The 22,358-nt window shown below is 39.8% G+C and overlaps 1 protein-coding gene across 1 annotated transcript in view; it reads right to left on the bottom strand.

Annotated features, from left to right (window-relative positions):
- The window catches only part of SEMA3A (semaphorin 3A), a 196,321-nt gene that overhangs the window by 149,531 nt on the left and 24,432 nt on the right, over nt 1–22,358 (bottom strand). The window contains exon 2 of the mRNA XM_040061572.2: nt 15,755–15,952. Coding sequence (XP_039917506.1) covers nt 15,755–15,866 — 112 coding nt within the window. The 5' untranslated portion in view covers nt 15,867–15,952. The remainder of the gene's footprint in view (nt 1–15,754; nt 15,953–22,358) is intronic.

Genomic DNA, 22,358 nt, shown 5'->3' with positions numbered 1-22,358 from the left:
TTTGGGGGGGGTGGTTTAATAGCATTTGATCTCTTTCATTTCTGGCTTAATTAACTGCCTACTGCACAAGGCTCATGGCTGAGTGGCTACAGTATCAACACTGCTAACACCCCTTAAAAATACTAAAATGCCCCGGTTTTCAGAAAATTTTACAGTAAGCAAGCTGTCACTCTTGCCACAACGTATCTTCAACTAACATTAACACTGCCTTGATGAAACACCGTGACAAATATTCGTTCAGTCTTTGTTTCCTGGTATGAGCAAAGATCCACCTCCCACCCACATTCTGTAACAGATTTAGGAATGCAAGGCCTTTCATGCTTAAATCATTCACTATGCAACGCAAACGTTTATCCCCACTGAAACACAAAACACATCATTCATTATTTTGAAACTTAATTATGAACACGACATTTACATTGAGGAGGAGCTAAAAATAACCTGCAGCCGGGTGTGGAGTAATTTTGCACTGTCTGTGGATCTGGGCCAAGTATGGGTGTGTAAATAGCTTCATATTTGTATACATTATGTAGGCAAATGCATGCATGCACCTAAGGATATTTTCACTGTTCAGAATCTGGTAAGTTTCTTCCCTCTGCTTGGCATCACAGAGGGATAGGATGAGCCAAGCCAGACCCAAAAAATCCCTTTGCAAGAGCAGTGAAGTGGGAGAGAGCTTCTGGTCCCAGGAGGACAGTGCAGGAGAAGGACCGAGTTTCTCATGCTGCTTTTACACCCCATGTACCCTGGTGATGTACTCCATCATCCCTGGGCTGACAGTGTTGTACAGATATCTGGCAGTCAAATGTCCTTCAGTTATCACTTGAACAGGCTCAGGGGCACCCTTACAGCACGTGGCCTCTTTATACATGAATCTCTTGTATGTATGGTAGTATATAATGCAATTTCTGCCTTCCAGCATCATCCATGGCCAGCATTAGAGAAGCGTTAGGATGCCTCTGTTCCAAGACATCACAGACTTTCTCATGAGCTACTCTGTGGGCTGTTCACTGATTGCTAACATAATTTAAGTAACAGTTCTCATTAATTAAATTGATGCCCCTCACAGCCTACTGAAGAACTTCACAGCCAACTGCACCATAACCAGAAGTTGTATAAATGTGTTTCCTATTGGATTCTATGCCACAAATGGTTTCTGCTCCTATTTTTAACAGAAAACATTATTTTTGCTTCCTTCTTTAAATGTATACCTATCATAAAATGTGAAATATTTTATTGCCTCACCACCCTCTACTGCATTTGAGACTTTCTGCATTTCTTTAACATGTGACACAGACCACAATAAATTTTAGGGTAATAGAAGTGTCTGCACAAGTGGCTACATCTGAGTGCCTGCAATCTGAGATTCCTCTTGCTGTTTTGCAAAGAGCACTGAGAGCCCATTGACAAGATGTCTGGGGTGAGGGAGCACATGGCCCCGTGCTTGCTGTACCACTTTGTCAGACTGATGTTTGAAAAGGAGCAGGGATTCTTTGCTCAGTTGCTAGCGTTAGCAAGTGAGTGGCAGGAAAGTAGCTCTGGAGTCTCCTGCTGTGGGGAGATCTCCTGGGCCCTCTTCAACCAGCTCATGTGAGAAGCAGTCAGAGCAACTTTCACTCAAAGTGCCTGGAGCCATAGCTACAATAAATAAGTAATACTCCAGTAAAGGATAAAAGTTTCCACAATACTGTGCCCTTTTTTGACGGATTGGGAATGGTTATTGAAACAGATCTGCTGCATTGTGGAAACCGTATTCCAGTGTTGTGGTATTACTTTATCAAAAGTTACTGTGCTTGAATCAGCAGAGCTGCCTAATGTGTGCCCCATGTAGAGTCACACATGGGCTTCTGCACAGAGGGTTTAATGGAAAGACCCATTAACAGGGAAAATGGGACAGGGCTTGGATAAAATATGGCATTCCTTTCTTCAAAAACTCAGTTTAAAACTGCCTGGCCATTCAAAAAATCAGATCACATTTCATATTAATACTCAAATATCTACCAGACTTAGGGTCTTTCACAGTGACTTTAACTGATGTTTTGTCCCATCGGACGTGAGGATACAATGAACCACAGCAAGGCTGAGAATACTCCTCTTGTGGTAGAGCATAGCGGAAACAGGGGATAAGAGAGACCAAGAGGGATTATTACTGAATGAAAACTTTCATTTGAGTAGAACTACATTTTGAACAGGTTTTGCATCATTTCTTCCCATTAAATGGGCAGAACTCAAAAATTTCAAGTGATGCCTACAATTGCTTGCGTTCATTGGTTGATTATTTTCTAAGTGCAGAATAACTTGCATGGCCTCTCAAAAGGGCACTTCACACCACAAGTGCCAGGTACATTGAAATCAGAAGGCCTGCTTGTGAGTAGGAGTTTGTAAGATAAATCCTTTTTTTGTTGTTATTTTTAATCTGCTGGAAAATACCAAGACAAATAATATTTCAGGAATATTATGTGATAGAGCAAATCCCAGAGCCTTTGAATAACTGTCCTTTGTAAATTTAGTGAATTAAATTGCATTTCGTTTTGTAGGCTTTTTGGAGCACTGCAACCAGATCAAATTAATGCACAGCACCTTTGTGAGAAAGAGTGTGCTGTAAATGATTACTGGGATGACAAGAATTTTTTTGTGAAATATGGAGGTTGAATCAAATACATCATGGTATTTTGAGGTAAGTAGATGGAGACCACAAAACAGTATCAGGGAAATTATATCGGTAAACTACAGCAACAGTCCCGAGCTATCTCATTATTAAGGGGTAGGTACATAACCCGTATCAATTTTGGAGGTGAACTTTACTTTGGAAACATTTTCTAGTCCTTGTGCCTGCCTAATCACAGGTTTTGGAGCTGTTTCAGGCATAAAGGGCTTAGTAAATCATTGTCTCTCCATATATACACATGCCAATTCTATCTAAGATATGAGGCACACTAAAATAGGTAGAAAGCTGTCCAACTCCAAGCCTATTAAGATTTTAGTTTACTTTGTGTTCCTCATTTTTCTACTGTTTACTTTTACTTTTTTGCCTTTTTGGATACATGAAGAATTGTATATTTTGAAGGAAACATTTGGTTTTAAACTACAACATTCAGCTTTATCTAGCTGAGAATGTACTGAAGTACAGCAGCAGAACAGAACAGTGAAATGCTGGGCAATTTGTAGGAAGATTAAAGTAATGATTTTTTTGGGGTGGCTCCTGGGTCAGATACTGACATAACACAGAATAATACTCAAATCCTTTACATTTCTTTCACTCCTACCAAACTTATCTGCCAGACTTTCAATGAAGGTCTACATCTACTTACTACTTAGATTTTGTGGTTTTTTCCTTCCCCCCCCCCCCCCCCCCCCCCGCCCCTTCACTGGGGGAGAAGGAAGAGTGTTTTTTTCAGCTTATTTTTTATGAAATATTAAAAGAAGCAGAAAATGCATAGTACTTGGAGACTTGATATTGTTTTTTAAGATTCATTTTTCCCCAAGTGGTCATTATCAGAGTAGATCAATTTAAGGTGTGGGAGTTTCCATACCAGTGAATAGGTTAAAGTTTTATGGTGCTGCTTTTCACAGTACTTTGAAATGCAATGATCTTTGCCAGGAGCTAGCTAGAGATTTATTTACATATCCCCCTTCCCACCTCAGCTGACCATTCACATGCAAATGGGAACTTTGACAGCTCCTCCACACATTTACTAAACCCAATGATCCTCCATTTTTCAACTCGAAATGAAAGATATGACAATGCCTTAGAATAAAGGCCTGCCAGACTCTAGATTAGTTTCTTATTCTGCAATACTGAAAAAGAAAATTATCCAGCTTTATTGGAATGGAAAATTTGGGGAGCACAGTGAATTAGTCATAAAGTAAATATTGATTTCTTAGTCACCATCTGGGGGACAGTACATTTAAAACATATTTGAAAAGCATAACATCAGCTCTTAGTATTTCCTCCTGAGGTCACCCAGAACCCAAAAAGTAACTCAGCCCCTCAAAACCTGATTTTTAGAATAGGCTCAAGTCATTGCACTGTGGGCATCATGACATGAGAGGAGGAAAATGGAAAGCAGACATTTAAGCTGGCCCTGCAAGTTAAACTCTATGCTTGAAGAAACTTGACTTCTACTACTGAGCACAGTGTGTCCCAGAACAGCTCAGCTCTGCATTTCAGGAGGTCCATGGTCTGACCCTGCACATGCAAGCAATTGCCTCTTAAACCCTTCTGTCTAAGAGATCTGACCGGGCAGTTCAAATTAAGGACAAAACTGCGCTTTCATGGTACTTATCAAAAATCATCACTATTCTACCCTCTTGCCAATTGTTACTTTTAAAGGAAAACTTAAGACCTAAAGTATTTTCTGGGATGCTCTCAGTATCTTACAAACAGAAATAAGTACACATTTCCTTGTCTAGAAAGCTGTATTTCACCTCTTCTCATACAATTCACATACATGATCATTTCCATATGTCTGGCATAAGGTAAAATAGTTTCTATGCATAGTAATAGGGGTGAACCTACAGTGAAACAAAATTCGGTATTTATCATATTCCTACATACTGGCAGGAAAAAAGTTTAAGAGAGTGGCAGTTATGAGAAACAACCTTAAGGGGCTGTTTATGGTCTCAGGTATGGAAATTGTATTAAAAAACTACAAGTTGCATTGCTCAGGCAAGTCCTCATTCCCTTTGGTAAAATGGCAATTAGCAGAATCAGGGGTCTAAACATGCAGCACTGCAGTCACCGTTATGACGTTACATTTGATTTACACCAGAATAGTTCAAGAGTACTTAAAATTTCTAATATACAATAACAATACACATGACACTTGACATTTGTCTCTCTGAAAACATATGAAAAAGTCTTTTGACACTAGTAAACAGGACCTTTTTCATTGCTCTCAGCTGCTCTGTTTGCCAGCCTCAAGAATTGAACTTGGCTCTTTTAGCACCTGCAGAACTATAAGAAAACTGTGTAGCATGAGGTCAAGTAAGACACTATGGTTTAACATGGTAAACTACCAACTCGTGTCTGAAGTTTAAAAGTACATCAAAATCACACAAAAACTTATATTTTCCCTGTATTTCTTAATCAATGGCATGAAAACAGTTACAACAATTACATCATGTAAGTGGCATGAGGAAGTATAAAAGCAAAGAAAAACATTCCTTGAGATAATTCACTGAAGATAATATTTAAATGCTGCATTTAAGGTATGTGGAATATATGAAATACCAATTTTATTTTCATAGGCCAGGCTGACAAAGGGAACAGGTGCTTTCTTACTTATTTTAGGAATGAGGATGTGAATCTTTCTGAGATGGAAAATTCTACTTATGAATTTATTACAGCAGTTTATCCTCATTATTAGGTCTGAACTAGGGCTGTCAAGCAACAGTTTTCCAGTGAGTGAGTCACAAATGATAGGCAATTATAACTGACTCAATTGATTACTGAATACTTCCCCTAGTGTCTAGGAAAGGTTGCCCTCATTCTGGAGAAGGGTGGGGAACATTTGGGTTTGGAAAATCTGAAAAAAGTATGTGTGCCGAAAGAGAAGGTTTTTGTCCAGAATCTCTTGGGAAGGAAACGCATACACTTGAAGAAGCCAGGCAGTGTTTAGCATCAGTGGCTTGGTAAGGTATGTTCAGACTGAGTAGAGAGGGAGAAATTGTCCCCAATGAGTTTTTAGTTTTGTCTGATAAGCACAAGGGAAAAAACCAAACAAAACCACACACACACAAAAAAAAAAAAAAAAAAAAAAAACACCACCTATCCAAAACTCAGAGAAATTGGCCAGAAGCTCACAAGCACTCACACGCCACTGGCAAAAAATACGACAAAGATTAAACACAAAGGCTCTTCTCCAGAGACATCTGTAATCAGTTTCACAGTGTGTTTAGTTTGAAACAGAGGTGGATACTCCAAAAAAACATTTTGAAGGGCTCCTGTCTAAAATTGTCGGGAATATCCAAATGGAATTAAATTAGATATGCTTTCTGGATAATAGGGGTGTGTTTTAGGTCACAGGCATACACAGCTATGAATATTACTATTATAATCACTTTAATGGACCTGTAAGGCCTTTCTGTGTTGATCAAAAGTTCTGACTAAACTTTGAATACACACATTAATGGGATTATTCTGAGAGTAGGATACAGCTCTGAATAAACATAGCAAGTCTCTGACCTCCAGCAATTCCTCATGAAATCACTTAATACCACTTTACAGGTGAAGAAGCTGACAGAGAAGAGCCAAGGAATTAACAGGATCTCACATTTATGGTAGTTTCTTTGATTCTCTTTACAGTACAGAGTTCCTGTTTATCATCAGCTGTGGTACTGGGTTTCTGTTAATGTCTAATCTCCATTTGTAGGTGATACAGGTGAGATTAACAAAACTTTCTTGATTTATGACTATTGTCCAGTAAAGAAGTGAGTCACAATGCAGGTTTAAAGAATGATGAAACACACAAAATTGTAAAAGGATGCAAGAAAAGGAAGTAGAATATCCAGTAGTTTCCCATTACAGATGAGGGAAAAAAAAAAAAAAATCTGAACAATTAGAATTAAAAAATTACATAATTTTTGATCTCAATACTACAGGCTACAGAGAAAAGCTTAATTTTCAACATATAATATTGTTGTTAATACTTTATAAAACTCTTTTTAAATGAGCTATGAAAAGTTTCCTTCAAATTTAACAAATTCTTGAATCTTTTTAACTGAGATGAAACCTCGCATGCCAACTTGTTGCAGGTCATTTTTTATGGCTAGATAACAATTAGGGATACACACTTGGAACAAAAACATAGACTGAGGTTTACCATACCAATAACCGAACAGCCAGCACCCTGGAATATTGCTTTGCTGATGTTTGTGACCTTGCAGAAAAGTTACAACTAGAGCTCTTTGAAAATGTTATCACACCTTCCTGTACAACTGAATATACACTTGGTCTTGTTGGGTGGACTCTTGACACTTCTTGGAAGATCAGCAATTCAGAATGAAATTAATTCCTAACTATGCAATTTACAGATACCTCAGGAGTACATTTATGTTGTTGTCTACAAGGCCATCAGAGCAAGAAGTTTTGATAGAGTAACTCATCTGCTGTAGTAGAACTGAATATGGGGAAAAACGCAGTCTTGAAGATGAAGTCGTTTTTCCCAGATCCCCAAACATTTCTGCTGTCCCTCCTATCACTTGACTGGAACTGGATTTATCACATTGGCCTAGCAGGATTGAGATCTTGGAAAGGTGTGGTGGAGAGGAGGCAAAGTTGGCCAACAGATACTACAGAGCAACACTAATCATTACTGATATGACCTTTGTTGTGCTTTAAGAAAAAGAGCCTCCTTAGGAGTCAGAACCATTTCACACTACACATTCATGCAAAAGTAATGAAGTTGTACTAGGAAATCCATGAAATAAAGTCAAAGTAATATTAACACCTTGAAATCATCACTTCATCTTAAGGGACCTCATTCTGTGCCTTGGCCACACGTGGGATCTGTGTCTAGCAAAGGAGTTACTGCCATTCCAGTGTCAGCTGGAGATGAAAGCTATACCCTGCACTCTCTGCAGCTCTTTTGGATGCTTGTGAGCTGTATTTATCATGTGATTCCTCTAGAAAAGGCCACCAACCCATCCCCCTTGAAAGGCAGCTCTAAATCCTTTAAATTATCTCACAGAGCTTTTTTGTGTCCTTTTCTCATACAAGACTGGAATTTCAAAAGGAGCCAAGAGGGGCCGTCAGAACCAACATGGGCTTTGCTTCATTAGAGTGAGGAGAAAAGGAAAGCTTTCTTTTTCCTTCTTCCACAAGTTAGATGAAAGCAAATAACTACTTCATTCCTCAGATTGTTCCCTGCAAGATCCAACTTTGCATGAAAATATTTATAAGAGACGAGAATTTTATTTGACTGCTAGCTTCTAAAGTTTCTGCAACATCCAGCTGGAGAGATAAGCAGGCAGCCCAATAAATGTCAAACAACTTTAAAACATTAGAAAAACGGCAGAAACTTCTGACTTTACTGTGTTTGGCTATCAAACAGCAAAGGATTAAAACTAGATGTGACACAAAGTAGAGTAGTGCTCACACATTTCGCGGATTGCTGTAGATGTGTCTAGTTCAAGGGGAATCTGTAATCCCCAAAGGGAGAAAAGAATACCCCAAACTGTAAAACTATTTAGAATTTTTAGAAATTAATAAATTAGGTTTCATCCAACTCTCACTGTTGAAATAGTTTAGCTGATAAAAGTGTAGACTTGGGGTCAAAACACCTGTCTTTTGAATTGCACATATACACATGGATTTTTATGTGCAAACTACGCTCTATGAAATTGAATCTTGAATATCCTTTTCTCTTTAGAATGCAGAAACATTCAGAAGGTAATGGAGTTGGCCAGGGGATAGCTTATTGAAAGCTCTACATGATTAAGCCATTAAATTAGTAAAGCTCTGTAGCCCCAGACAGTCTCTTCCAGCATGTGTCACTGGATTTGGGATGAGCTTATTAAAGAGGAGAGACATAGGAAACATTAGAAATAAATTAGGTAATTGTTTGAAGAATATGAAAAATTTAGCGGCACTGTATCCTTCTATACTGCAAGTTTGGTACAAATTTAAACAGAGTCACAGGTGACCTCAAGATCACAGATACTGAGGTCGCATGTATGTTTAATCAGCTCAATTTTCACACTGCTTTAAATGCTCATTTAGGCAAAACCAGTTTCTTAAATTAGAAAGATTTGGATCAGAATACAGACTAAGTTCTTCCATAGCAGTTAATTAGCACATTCTTTTGATACATTCCCAGAGAGAAAGAAACTAAATAAATGAACAAGAAGCTTAAATCCTGTTACAGTCAATGACAAGTGATGAGCACCTTTAAAGTCCCATTCAGTCCGCCTAACCCAAGATGAGCTCTCTGGAGATACCACTCCTTCCCCTGACAGTGAAAAGAGCCTAAAAACTGGCTGTGTCAGTCACAAAGAAAGAGAAAGATATCACAGAGAACCTCCTGAGGTACAAGAGAAAGGTTACAAGACTCTTTAAGATTTCTGATGCTCTCAACAGCTGTGGCCATCTTTTTCTCTCTTGTATATTCAGACACTATCCCACTTGGAAAAATAGGAAAAGTAAAGTAAAAGTACTATCCCCACAGTTATTCTCATTATCCACAGCTGTTACTGGAAGAGAGCAGCTAACCTATATGAAGGCTGTATGTGGGAGGACCATGAACTTGCAGACATTTCTGAAGGGAGCTTTAATCCTGCAAGGGAAGGAATTTGCTGAATCACCCACCAGCACCAGCACAACAGCAGCAACAATTTTTACATGTAACCTTAGTTAACAAGAGCACCATAACAGGTTACAGTACCTCCATTTAGAAGTTTGACACAGAGCTCCCAGGGTCCACCCCACACATTTGCTAAAAAATAAGCGTGTGGGAGCCTGAAAACAATTTTACCCTTTTTAGCTTTTGAACACCTGGAAATGTCACAACCACTGATACCACTTAGAAGGATTTGTTTTCTTCTCAGTCACTTAGGCAATGCCTCAGGTGAAGATGTGACTTTGCTTCATAGTCGGGTCAGCACAGGCTCCAGCTGATTAAGAAAATGTTGAAAATACTGGAACAACTTTGTATTGCAGGCACTTCCATTGCAGTGTTCCAGGTATGCACATGAGGGAAAAGTCTGTGGGCCAAAGGAAGTAAATGAAGATTCTCTAGCAGCAGCTGTAGGCATTAAAGGCCATATGCAAAATCAGTGATTAAGCAAACCAAAACCATATTAAAAGGATCACAGTATAGCAATGCATTAAATTAAAACTGAAAAACACTTCCAAGAAAAAATAATGAGGTAAAAATACAAAGTATTTCATGGTTTCTTTTCAGGTGGGAAGTCCATGGAAATGCTTTCTGTGCATATAGAGTCACATGCAGGAGAGATTTATAAAAATAACCCATTTACATTGTAACAACCTGCTATGACTGGGTTTTTCTTATTTTAAGTACTGTTTTGCTAAATGTTATGGAATAAGTATACACCGGAATAAACCCTAAGCAAATAGATAGGTACTTCAGTCCCGATCAAAAGCTTCAAGCACATGAGTAAATTTTAAGGCAGATTTCACATATCAGAAGATTCACTGAGCTCAGTGTAACTATGGATATTTAAAGTGCCCACTAGGTCAGAGTTTTAAAGATGCTGTTACAAATGATACAAATAAGTGCTGCACACCTTGTATGCAGCAAAAGAGCAGAGTTTCCATGGCTGTCAATACTGCACCCTCCATGAATAATTCAGTCATTTGCAAACTGTACAGTAAAAATAATTATAGAGAACTCCAGCTTCTCAGAAAAGAGAGGCTCTGTAATTCAGAAACCACTTTTTCCACTGGAATTAAATGGGAAAGTTGGAAATGCAAAATGAGAATGTTGGGCTAGGTTTTCACCCTCCTTGTTCCAATTACACTGCCTGTCTCAGGCCCTAATTAGCTAGCTGAAAATTTCCCTATATAGGCAAGATCTGAGCTTAGGCACCTCCTTCATCAGCTTCTCCCTCCTGTCAGCCTGTGAGCTAGTCAGAGCCAGGCAGGGTAGTCCCACCATCTCCCTGAGAGTTCCCAGTCTTGGGAAGACCCAATCACCCAGTGATAGAAAGACCAACACACAGATCTTCCCAGAAAGCCTCATTATTCTGGGCCAAAAAAAAAAAAAAGCTGAAGTGGCTGTGAATGCATCTGACACCTTCACTGTCCTGCAGTCCCCTGCACTGACTGAACTGTGAGGTCTGAGAGCACTGGAGCCGCACAGAAATTTTGACACAAATGGTGGAAGGTAGAGATGCAAATGTCCCCAGTTTACTTTCCATCACAGACTTCTTCCTAAGGCAGGGCTGTTCTCTCCCTTTCAGGAATGTCAGAAAAGCTTTGACCTCAGACAGCACTCTTACAAGATACTTTAAGCAAAGGTTTTTAAGCAGACACCTTGAAATCTGAGACAAACCCCAATGCTGGTTCCAACTCAAGAGAAACAGGCTCCCTTGCCAATATTTCTCTCCCCATTTCCTTCTCCCACTTTGTCCTGCTTTCCCAATATTTGCAGAGGTATTGAATTGTGAGTTATAAAGTTTGAAGGAAAGGAAAAACCACAATCAAACCCACCAGCAGGTCATCAACTACAACCAGACTGGGTGAACAAACTACAAGCCAGGTATCATATTTACATTAGTGTACATACAGGTAATTCAGTGTGGTGCCATTCCTCCCTCATCACCCCATGGGGGACAGATTGAAACAGACAGAAGTTTTGCCATTGCTTTCACTAGGGCCAGGATTTCATCTGGATAAAAATCCATGCTATAAAATTTTAAATCAACTGCACATCAAGGATGGAGTAGTTGTCACTATCACTGCAACTTTAAACAAGACACTTACTTTTAATATGGCTTGAATTGAAGCCAGGGAGTAATAGAGCTAAATCTGTGTGCAATGCTTTTCCACTTACTTTTTCTCAAGTAATATGTATCCAATTGAGCAACAATAACAAAGGAGAACCACACATGTACTCTTGCAAAACATACTTACAGCATTTAGTAATTTTCAATAGACAAATAAGACGTGACAGATGGATTTGAGAAAGTTGGGCTGACAAGATTTTCTCATGTGGAGGCAAAAATCAGGGTTGCTTTATGAAAAAAATCTGCAAATCAAGGAATTGTTAATGGAAACTTTCATTGGGCTTATTTGTTTATATTTAAAGGGTACAATAGCTAGTTCCATCTCTGTTTGTGCTGTTACCTCCCCATACAGAGGACAGCAAAAGAAAATACATAACAATAAATGATACAAGAAATCCATCTGGACTTAAGGCTGTATTTATTGTTTTAAACTTTACACACTCAACTTGATCACCATCTTTCTGAGAACTCTCTGCTCAACAGGAGTTTCCTGAACAGAATCTGTGACCTGGTGACACAATAGAGAGACTTAAAACCAACATCAGAATTGAAGTCAGTGAGATTAAAAAAAAAAAAAAAAAAAAAAAAAAAACACACGCAATGAAAAAAAAAAAAAATTAAAAAGGCAAGAGCAAAGCCCCCTACACTCTTTATGGAAGATTCTTTTACTTTTGATAGATCAACAATGACATGTCTTGTTATTCTACAATACGGACAGAGTCTTTGAAGGACACAAAAAGAGGAGCTCAGTGGTTGAAGAGCTCAACTGAGCTTTCAGTTTTATGGCTGGTTTTACCACATTTAGGCTATGAACCCACGCTTAGTGACTTCAGTGAACTTTGGATGAGGCTTTTAATCATATTAATTTCTTTTGACTGAAATAAGGAGATGAGTATCATCTGAGCAAAACCTTTCCAATCCACATACAATGATGAAAATGCTTGGAAACTTTATAAATTACAGAGAAAAACCCAGAAGCCACTGAACAGGAGCTTCACCACAGATTTCAGATGGACAAGGATTTCCCTACTGCTCTTCTCAAATTTCTTTTCTTTAATATGCCAGCAGGATTAAGGTGATGTAAACCAAATAACCAGAACTTTGTTTCATAATAAACAGAAAGAACATTTTCAGATCACGGGTGTGGCCTTAACGTATGCATTTATACACTTTCTCTGCCATTTCCTATCCATACCATGCCCCATAGGATGCTTCTAATCTGCAAGACTGAACAACAAGAAGTTAAGAGAAAGTAAGAACAGGAGTTCACCAAAACTTCTGTCCAGCAACTGGGGAAATGGCAGAGCTAATACTAGGCCTTTGAAAGTAAGTGACTATAGGAAATCAAGGTTGGCAGGGATTTAACCCTTCATGACTCATTTTGCCAACTTTTAAAGCAAATGCCTGAGCTTTTTAACCATGTTTGACATCTAATTAGTCGAGACAAACAAGAAGTTAAAATACATCCTTGATTTTTGTTTGAAATAAAGCACCGACAATTAGCTCCAAGGTATACACAAAGAACACATCTTTAAAGAAAGCACAATGACGGCCATATAAAAGTTAAGTCACCTGGGTCATTCTTTTCACCCTGCATGTTTGGGGTTATTTTTTTTTTCCAATATCTAAGTTTATTTTACTCAACCTCATCTCTTCATGGAGATGAGGAATGGGTAAGTAACTGAGTAGCTTCTTTTCCTACTTGCAAGCAGTTTAAACAGAGATGAATCACTTGGTATCACGTAGTCACATGGCGGTGAAGTATATCCAGAGAGATAAGTATTAGCATGTGAGGTATTCTGTCAGTGCCTAAAAGATGTATTTTCAATACCCACAGCGTTTAAGGATGTTCCTACGCAAGGTGTTAACATTGATCTGTGCACTGAGTACTGCGCTGGGAGCAAAATTTGTCTGGAAAAGCACCAGCTGACAAGGCTTGGTCTTCCCTGACTAATCATAATATCCCCATACCTGGGGATCAATGCAGCAGCACCCTCTTATTGACCAGGCTAAGCATTTACACCGGTACTTAACATTAGGCATGTGAGCAGTCCGATCTGATTTTTAGAGTTACACATGTTTGCAGTCAACTATGTGAATCAAAGGCTACAGTGTGAATTCCTGTAAGTCCTTAGACTGCAACTTGCTTTGGATTAAGTACACATTTACTGTCTTCACTAGATAGGAAACAGGGTTGCTCACCATTTGAACTCATTTTTGTTGCACAATGATCCACCAAGTATAAAACAGTTTTGATGTTCAGCTCAGTTTCCTGTTTTGCTCATATAGAACTGACCATATAGCAAAATTTGATATCTGATATTTTGAAAAATGAAAATGAGACTCTTTATCCCAGCAAGAGCAGAACTGGAAAACAACCAATCAGCAGAGTAGCAAAAGATTTTTTAAAGGGTCTGTAGATACAGCACCAGGAGGGTGGGGAAAAAAAAAAAAAAAAAGAGAGAGAGAAAAGAAAAAAATTAAACCACCATCAGTCATATTTTTGACAACTCTTTGAAATTAGTTTCTGTGCATTTAGCCAATATGAGCAGGGGTAGCAGACTTGAGCTACAGATAAACTTTAAAAGGGTGAAAAAAGTAAACAACAATTAATTAACCACTAAACCCCTTTACTGGATATTTTTACAGCATTTATGCTTCCATATACTAATCTGAGTTTCAGTGTGATTGTAGAAGTTTGGAAGCAATTAAGAGTTTTTTAATGAGCTTTTTAACATGACATGTAGTTACTGTAGAAGCTTTCTTTAGACTCCAGTACTCAAAATAATCAATTCTGTGCTAAATACACTTCTTTTTTCTCATTAGCAGACTCTGAACCCCTTAAACTGTTCTTTTCATTCATATATTTTCAAGTTTAAATACACACAAATATGCACATATGTGTTCTTTAAGCAAACCCAGCACATGCATTTATTTCACACAGAGCATCCAAGTTTTGCAGGTGCTTAATTCTTTATTTCATCTGGAGTGTGAAAATGACGCCTGCCCTGTATCAGAGAGGACTTTCCCCCGTCTCATTTGCAGCATGAGAAAGATGGGGAAAAAAAAAAAAAAAAAAAAAAAGCAAAACGCATTTCTACTGGCAAGAGATGTATTGACACTATGCTGTAAACTGAGATTGACATCTATGACCAGGCATGCACACACATGTTCTCTTTTTCCCTCTGTAGAAGCAGTGTGTTATTTTTCCTCTCTCCTTTCAGAACCATAGTTGCAGCTCCTTCTCTCAGCCATCAAGAATCTGAGAATTATGAGGAGGCAGCTCTTCAGAGAGATGTGTATGTACCTAGGTGCATAGCTCTCCATTCTAAAAAAAAATACTCCACAGCTCTTAACATTTTAAACTTCTTTCCCAGTTGTACATTCTCCAGATTTGATGAATTCTTCTGAAAATGTACTTAGAGTGGAACTATGCTGATAAAGAGAAGAGCCTGTCTACTTCACTGTTCTCCTTTAATACTGGCACTATTATACAAAAGTTAATTACTGACAACTGCAGCGTGAGTGGCATTACACAATTTCAAACATAAACGTAATCTCACAGCTCTCTTTCTTCAGTTACACCTTCCCTGTGATCTCTAATGACACACATCAGACTACACCGAAAACAACCCTGGTTCAAATAAATCGCACTGCATTAAACATCCATACACAGCATTTTCTGGTGCCTAGCAGTCCTCTCCTCCTTTTCTGGACTGATCTGTTCCTTTCAGTTTATAGTTCCTTGGCAAACCCACCATCTACTGCTTATGTTAGGCATCTGATTGTCAGATTTGTACAAACTGAATATTCATGACTTGAAAATTAACCACTTCGTGCCTAAAATATAAAATTAAAAAAAAAAAAAATACATAAATCTTTATCCATTCCACGATGTTTAAAGCAGATGAGGAATTGTGTCTCCACTGCATGCCCAGCACGGGGGAGATGAGCTGTGTGGCCAAACGCGACTCACGGTTTTGAAGAGTAAAGTCCGGTGAAATAGCACAAGACTGAGAAATGCTCTAACAGGGATCAGCACGATCCGGAGTCCTCGTCTGCAATCGCAACTAACTCTTCTTTGTCTGGGTTCAAACTGCCTGGTACCGACCGCAGCACGGAGGGGCTTTTTTAAGTAATTGTTTTCAGAAATTTCTCCTAATGTCAATTTCCCCTTTGGAAGATAAGGAAAAGCGGCGAGGAAGGTGAGGAGGGAGGGAGCGACGGGGCAGGGAGAAAAGAGGTTCAGAGGAAAACCGAGAATAAGACAGAACAACAGACTTACCTTTATACGATAATTTGAGCCTCGGCACATTATTCTTCACATGCTGGCAGTTGACTCTTCCTGCTAGTAATACTCCCAAGGAAAGCAAGGCAATCCCCCTGAGCCAGCCCATGCTGCAGCAGCCACTGTAGGGTCCCCGCCAGCCGCAGCCGTGGCGCTCTCCGTCCTGCCGGGCGCCGCCGGGGAACTTCAGGCAACCTGGGGAGCGGAGGTAACAGGTGATGGGGGTGGGCTCCGCTCCGCGCCCGCCGCGCCCCGCCGCCGCCGCCGCCGCCGCCGCCGCCCCGGCCCCTCGCTCGCCGCCGCCGCCGGGGCAACTCGGAGCCCCTCTCACGCACACGCCGCGGGCCGGAAAGGGAGGCAGCCCCCGGGCGCGAGCGGCGTGCGGCGGGGGGGCGGCATGGTGCGGGCGGCGGCGGCGGCGCGGGCCGGGGGCAGGGGCCGGGCCGGGCCGGGCCGGGCCGGGCCGGGGCGGGCCCCGCTCCGCTCCCCGCGCGGCGGGCGGGTCCCGGCGGCGGGGGCGGCCCCGCGCTCCGCCGGGCGCGGGGGACACGGCGTTGCCCGCGCTCCCGGAGCGCCTGACAATGGGAGCGCCCGCTGGGGCGACCCCCACCCCCCCTTCCCCGCCTGTCACAGCACATGCAAGGAGCTGGAAAAAAAAAAAAAAAAAGAAAAAGAAAAGAAGCACATCGCGGCAGAGATGAGAGAACAGAAACCTCCGCTCCGCCGCGCTTGGGGAAGACACGGAGCTAGACATTTCACCAGCTGTTTCATGTCATTGTCCAGGTTGTTGGGTTGGGTTGGGTTTTGCTTGGTTTGGGTTTGTTGAGGTTTGTTTGGTTGGTTGTCCGGTTTTTGGCGGTGGTGGTGGTTTTTTGGTTTTTTTTTTTTTTTTTTTTTTTTTTTTTTTTTTTTTTTAACCATTTTACAGTTCTAATCAAAAGATGCACGTCCCACTTTAAAAACAACAACAGCACAACACAGCCCACGACGTTGCCACCCACATAAATAACAGCTCTTGCCCGCAGCGTAATCCTCTTCGGGTTGTTACCAGCTAAAAACAAGTAACAAAGTCTCCCATCAGCATAACTTTAGCACTGAAGCTTTTAAAGCCTTGTTAGGGAAGGTTGCTCTAACCCTCCCTCCTTCCCCACCTCCAGCACTGCTCCAATTCAGGAAAAGAAATTCCTAGTAAAGCCCACTTCAACAATCAGTTCAAGACATGGACAGGTCTGTAGGGGCTCATAAATTACACAGGAGTATTCTCTGAAGTGTTCTTGTAAGTTGAAAATGTTCCAAACCTTCCAATTTCTAGGACTGTATGTTTATTGTAATACACATTTGTTAAATGAAACTAGATAAAGATTGTTTATTTGTTTGTTTGTTTAGACAAAAGGACACACAAAATCCCCAGAGGTCTTTAAGAAGGTGTAAATACAAACCTACAAGCAAACTCAGGCTCTCCCCTCCCACATATCTGAACAAACCCCTTCTAGTGAGTGATGGTTTATTAAAATTTCCATGCTGTGCTGAATATCAATGTAATGTGTATTTTGGAATGTAATGTTTTGGAGAGATATGTACCCTGTGTTACACTCCTAATGCAGTATTGACAGAAGCGCTGGTAATCGACCTTTGTAAAACACTCACATTGTCAAAGAAGTGTGATGACCCCTCTGTATTCCATTCTATGGTTTTTCAGAGCATGGGAGTGCTTTATGGTGACAAAGTCTATGGTGTTTCAGTAAGTCTTTTCCTTCCTTTTACCACTATTTACTGTGGTTTAAAAACCAGTTATCTAGTCCTTCCGATGGTGACCACAGTACACGCTGAATTACACAAACGCACAGTCTCTCTTCTGTGTTCAGACCTAGCTACTAAACCAGCATTCAGGAAATAGTTTTCGATTTTGAAGTGAAGTTCATAGTTGAAAAAGCGGGTGTCAGTATGGTTCTAATTAAAATGTAAAGACTCGTGCAGAACAAGGCTTGGTACTATGGTAAAACAAGGGCTAAAATTCTGTCATTGCTGCTTTCATTGCTTGATATTCACACACCAGTGGAAAAGAAGGGGCTTTTTCCCTCTCCTTTTTAACAAATTCTTCTGCTTCCTGAGTTTAATTCATTAATCCTGTGGCATTGTATCTGCCAGATTCAGCAATTCTATTGATCAGCAGCATTGTTGAGAAAAGAAAATAAAAAAAATAATGTTGATTTTGGTCATTCCCACACTTGTTATCCTGAGCATTTTCATGCTCCAGGCAGTGGATTAGAGCTCCAAAATGACAAGAGACGCCTGTCTGTTTTCCATGGATTACTTGCTACAGACATTCACTCTGCAAAGGAATTCATGTCACTTTGAGATTATTTGGAGAATTGGCCTAATGAATTATCCTTTTGTACTGAGCAAACAATTAGAAACAAAACACAAAAGATGCACCATATTCAGGACTTTATAAAGCACATAATTTTACAATGATGTTATTACACTCAATTTACTTCTAGTTGCATGAAGAAGGCACAGCTACTTCTTTTTTTTTTTCCTTCTTATAAGAAGATAGCACAAAGCTAAAAACCTATCTTTCTCATGTAGAATGAAATACTCCAGACTATTTTACATCAATGAAAAAAACAAAACACTTCCCAAATCAAGATATTTTCCCCCAGAAAACGTATGGATTAGATACAATAAATACTTATTCAAGATTGCGTCTGAGAAATGTAGTACAGCATTATTTAAGGAGAGATGAGAGAGACTTTTTTATCCTTCATGTGAGCGACCACTCACTTTTTGCCTTCCTCTGTGGGATATGACAGTACAAAGTCATAGAAAAGGGTAAAACCTGATCCTTCTGCTATTTAGCTCTAAGTAGTGCTAATCAGCTAGTCAGGAGAGCATATGCTACACCCCCTTATAAGGAGAGGGGCAATGGCAGCACTTCAGTGGGGCTTGAAGAGGCTTTATATCTCAAAGGCACCCACTGCCATATGGTGTTTCTGCCAAGGCAAAACTGGGCTCTGCTTGGAAGGAATGATTTGGCCAATGCTCTTACAACCAGTGCCAGAAACGTCAACTCTGGAAATTTAGGGTGGGCAACAACTCACTTTCAAATAACAATCTATTCACCTTTTGTCTTTGGTCTTTTGAAGGAAATCTAGATGCTGAATTTAGAGAGGCAAAAAAGTAAAATCCAAATGTTCTCAGTTCTTCAGATATAACCTTATCGTCTGAAGAAATGAAGACCACAGTTAATAGCTTAATGAATTTTTCCATTATTGGGAAGCAAGTTCAAAAGGAATAACAGTTTTTCTGCATATTTTCCCATATTTGTTGTAGATTTTATTTTCTGTAATGGTATTTATAAGACATTCTATATAGTGTTTTATGTTTCAAACCCCAGATAGGCCTTTGTGGGCTCTGTTTAACATTTCTGCTCTCATGCTGTGTTGCATTATGATTTGGAAGTTTTTTATGCCACCTTCCAATATGTGCAGCAACTTCACATTGATAGATCTCACAAAAAGTTATACTCGGATGGTTCTGGGCTTTCACTGTTGGCCATCCATGCAGAAGTACTCTAACAATCGCTTACAAGTTGGCATCATTTGGTGCTTCTCATTACTCAGAAATGGTATTACTTGACTCATGATTACTTCAAACCTTGCTGCTTGCTGTGATTTTTATGCTTAGAAGCTCTTGAAAGCTTAACTACTCTAAGAAAGTCATTACTGTGCTTTAGAAATGTACTTCTGTTTTCAGGATTGTTTCCTGTGTTTTGAATGAGTCATTACTTGTTTATGTGGATGTGATCAGGTCCTTCTCAAAACTATGCAGGGATTACCAGAATCCGGTTTTGACACTTGGTACTAGTCCAGTAATCCTTGAGACAAAGATTTCTTGGGTCGAGTGTGCAATTTCTGGCTAAAATCAGAGAAAAAAACCCAAAACTTTTCATTCTGCATCTGCTTGCTAAAAACCTCCTTAGAGAGCATGCTCATGCAGGAAATGTGAAATCTTAAGTCAGATACACTCCCTGCTATTTTTGTCTATAGCAGGTGAATTGCGTGATAAGCAGAATGTTTACAGTTCTGCGAAGGGTCCCTTTGAAATTCTCCAGTTGTATATATAATGATACTCTGAAAGTGCTTTCAAATAACTGCATCATTATTGGTCCAAAAGGAGGCTTAGTCTAGAAAACAATTTTAAGTACATTTTTCATGTGATGTGTGGGAGACCCAGAATGCAGTGTCACAACCTAATGACCTCAGAAGCAAATCTCCTGTAAGAATGTCCAGACATCATCTACCACATTTTACCCTTATGTCACAGGCTGCCACTCTCTCATATGGAATGCTACAAACTTATTGTGGGAACTTACTAGAAACATGGTGAAAAAGAATGTTTAATCCTTTGGGGCATATGAAAGGGGTTGATTTTCACAGAGTTGCAGTTCATGCACCTGCTAATGGAGTAAAAAGAATCATCAAGTGGTGCTGGGGAAAAGCCACAAGGCAGAGGAACTTCAGATGTTGGCCCCTCTCCTAAAGGAAACGTGTCATGAAGCTCTACCACTGAAGTTCAAGTCCTTTGCCTATGTAAGACAGGAATCTAAACCTAGAATCTATTTGACATGAAACTTCTTGCTGACACAATGACACAATCTCTTTTGCTCATTGAAGAAGGAAAAAAAAAAAAAAAAAAAAAAAAAAAAAAAAAAAAAAAAAAAAAAAAAGTAACCTATACAAGGAAGAGGAAGAAAAATACTTCTGATAGCCAGATCTGCTGAACTGGATATCAGCTATTATTTTTACAGTGTTGATGATTATCACATTAGCTCAAGCAGTTATAAGTATCTGTTTTTTAGGGGATGTAAAATTCTGTTGAATGGCACTTTTTGAGTTCTGAAGCAATCATCACAGAGCAAAGTTATTTAAAAATGCATCAGCAAGAAGAGATGTGCAGGTGTAGAGTTTAAAATTTTGTCAAGTTGGAGTTGCCAAAATCATAGCCTTGCTTTTAGATCTGGAAATATTCTGGCTTTTGGAAGTCTAGACATATCTTTTCCCAGCTCTCCCTTGGGCTACGTTGCATTTGGTAGCCTTATTCAAATCTCCTGGATCTACATAAATCCGTAACATTTCTTATTATTGAATGTGATTAGGTTGCTAACCACACCAGTCAGTGTCTGCGTTATCTCAGTAACACTGCATCTTACCAGCTTGTCACAATCAACTTTTCCTTCATTTCTCAGGACTAATGAGACTGTACTCTGTTGATGCTAGTACTTTTGGCAGCATAATGGGATCTGTATCAGTATGATGTGTTTTATTCACAATGCATTCAGGTCTATTAAACACCTCATTAAATTCTTCAAAAATTTTCTTTGCATCCTGTTCTGTAGACAGGTTACATGCCTGTCTGAACAGCAACATTTTCAGATTGCTCCTCAAACCTAAACAAGTCTTTTCTATTCCCTTGGCCTCTGCTGCCCGATGTTCATCTCAGACAGATGTACAGCACCTGTGCTATCCAGAACCATGGCAGGAAACTCACCTTAACAGCTCAGTGCCAGGCATGTGACTTTAATAAGAGTTACAAAAAGTTTATTTTCCCCAATTCCTGGTATGGGTCAGTAGCTTCTGTTTTCAATGGATTAATTCCAGGGTACTCATGCAAATTGAACAAAACTTCCAAGTCTTTTAACTTCCAAGCTCAGAGACTTCAGTCCCTCTAATTGCTTATGTTTATTGGCTGTTGGGCCTTCGCTGAGGAAATACTGGACATATGTTTTTTTACAGGAGATGAGGGAAATGAAAAGAAATATTTGATGTTCTAATTCTTCAGAAAAAAAGCCAATTCAAGAAAAATAAAGGGGAAGGGGAAAGGGAAAGGGAAAACCAAAGAAACAGCAGCTTGTTGGGGGAAGTCTAATCAAGCTGGCAGGTCTCCTCCCAAATGACCAGCTGCAGAATCACTTGCTCCTCTGCCCCAACAGATTTAATGGTTGGTGGATCTGTAAAAAGTTGGATTATAAACCATTTCTGTCCTATTCTCCACTACTGGCTGTAGAGACAACTTGCAAGGTGTATTACACACACATGTATTGCACATTCAGCTATTTTGGCCTTCAAATCCAATTTTGGCTTTTATCACTCACTTTTTTTCCAAATTGGAACAGTTGACGATACATAAAATATTTTCCTGCAAAAAAACCCAACATACCACTAAGATCAGAAAAATGAGATGTAGATCAGGTCAGGGTTTTCTGCTTGTCTTTGAAAGTCATCTTATGTTCTGATTTGCATCTTTAGGCCCCTCTATACCTTTCAAGGTCTGATCCTAAGGGCTTTCCTCAAGGCCACACATTAAGACGTTAACGCGACAAGAAATTGATCCAGCATTTTACCCGTACTATACCAACAGCCACATCCTTACCTCTTCATTTGTCATAGTATGCAAGTCATTCCTGTCAACCCTAAAAGTCCCTCCTTATCACTCCGTATACAGAAAATCCCCAGTCCTATTGTATCTGGGATCCATCATGGCCAACCTTTTGGCCCCATGTAATTTTGCTTAGTAACATTTAGTGCCAACTGTCAAAGGC

The sequence above is a fragment of the Hirundo rustica genome, chromosome 4 (genome assembly GCF_015227805.2).
Source record: "Hirundo rustica isolate bHirRus1 chromosome 4, bHirRus1.pri.v3, whole genome shotgun sequence".
Taxonomy (NCBI): Eukaryota; Metazoa; Chordata; class Aves; order Passeriformes; family Hirundinidae; genus Hirundo; species Hirundo rustica.
This window is presented reverse-complemented; position numbering and strand designations above follow the sequence as displayed.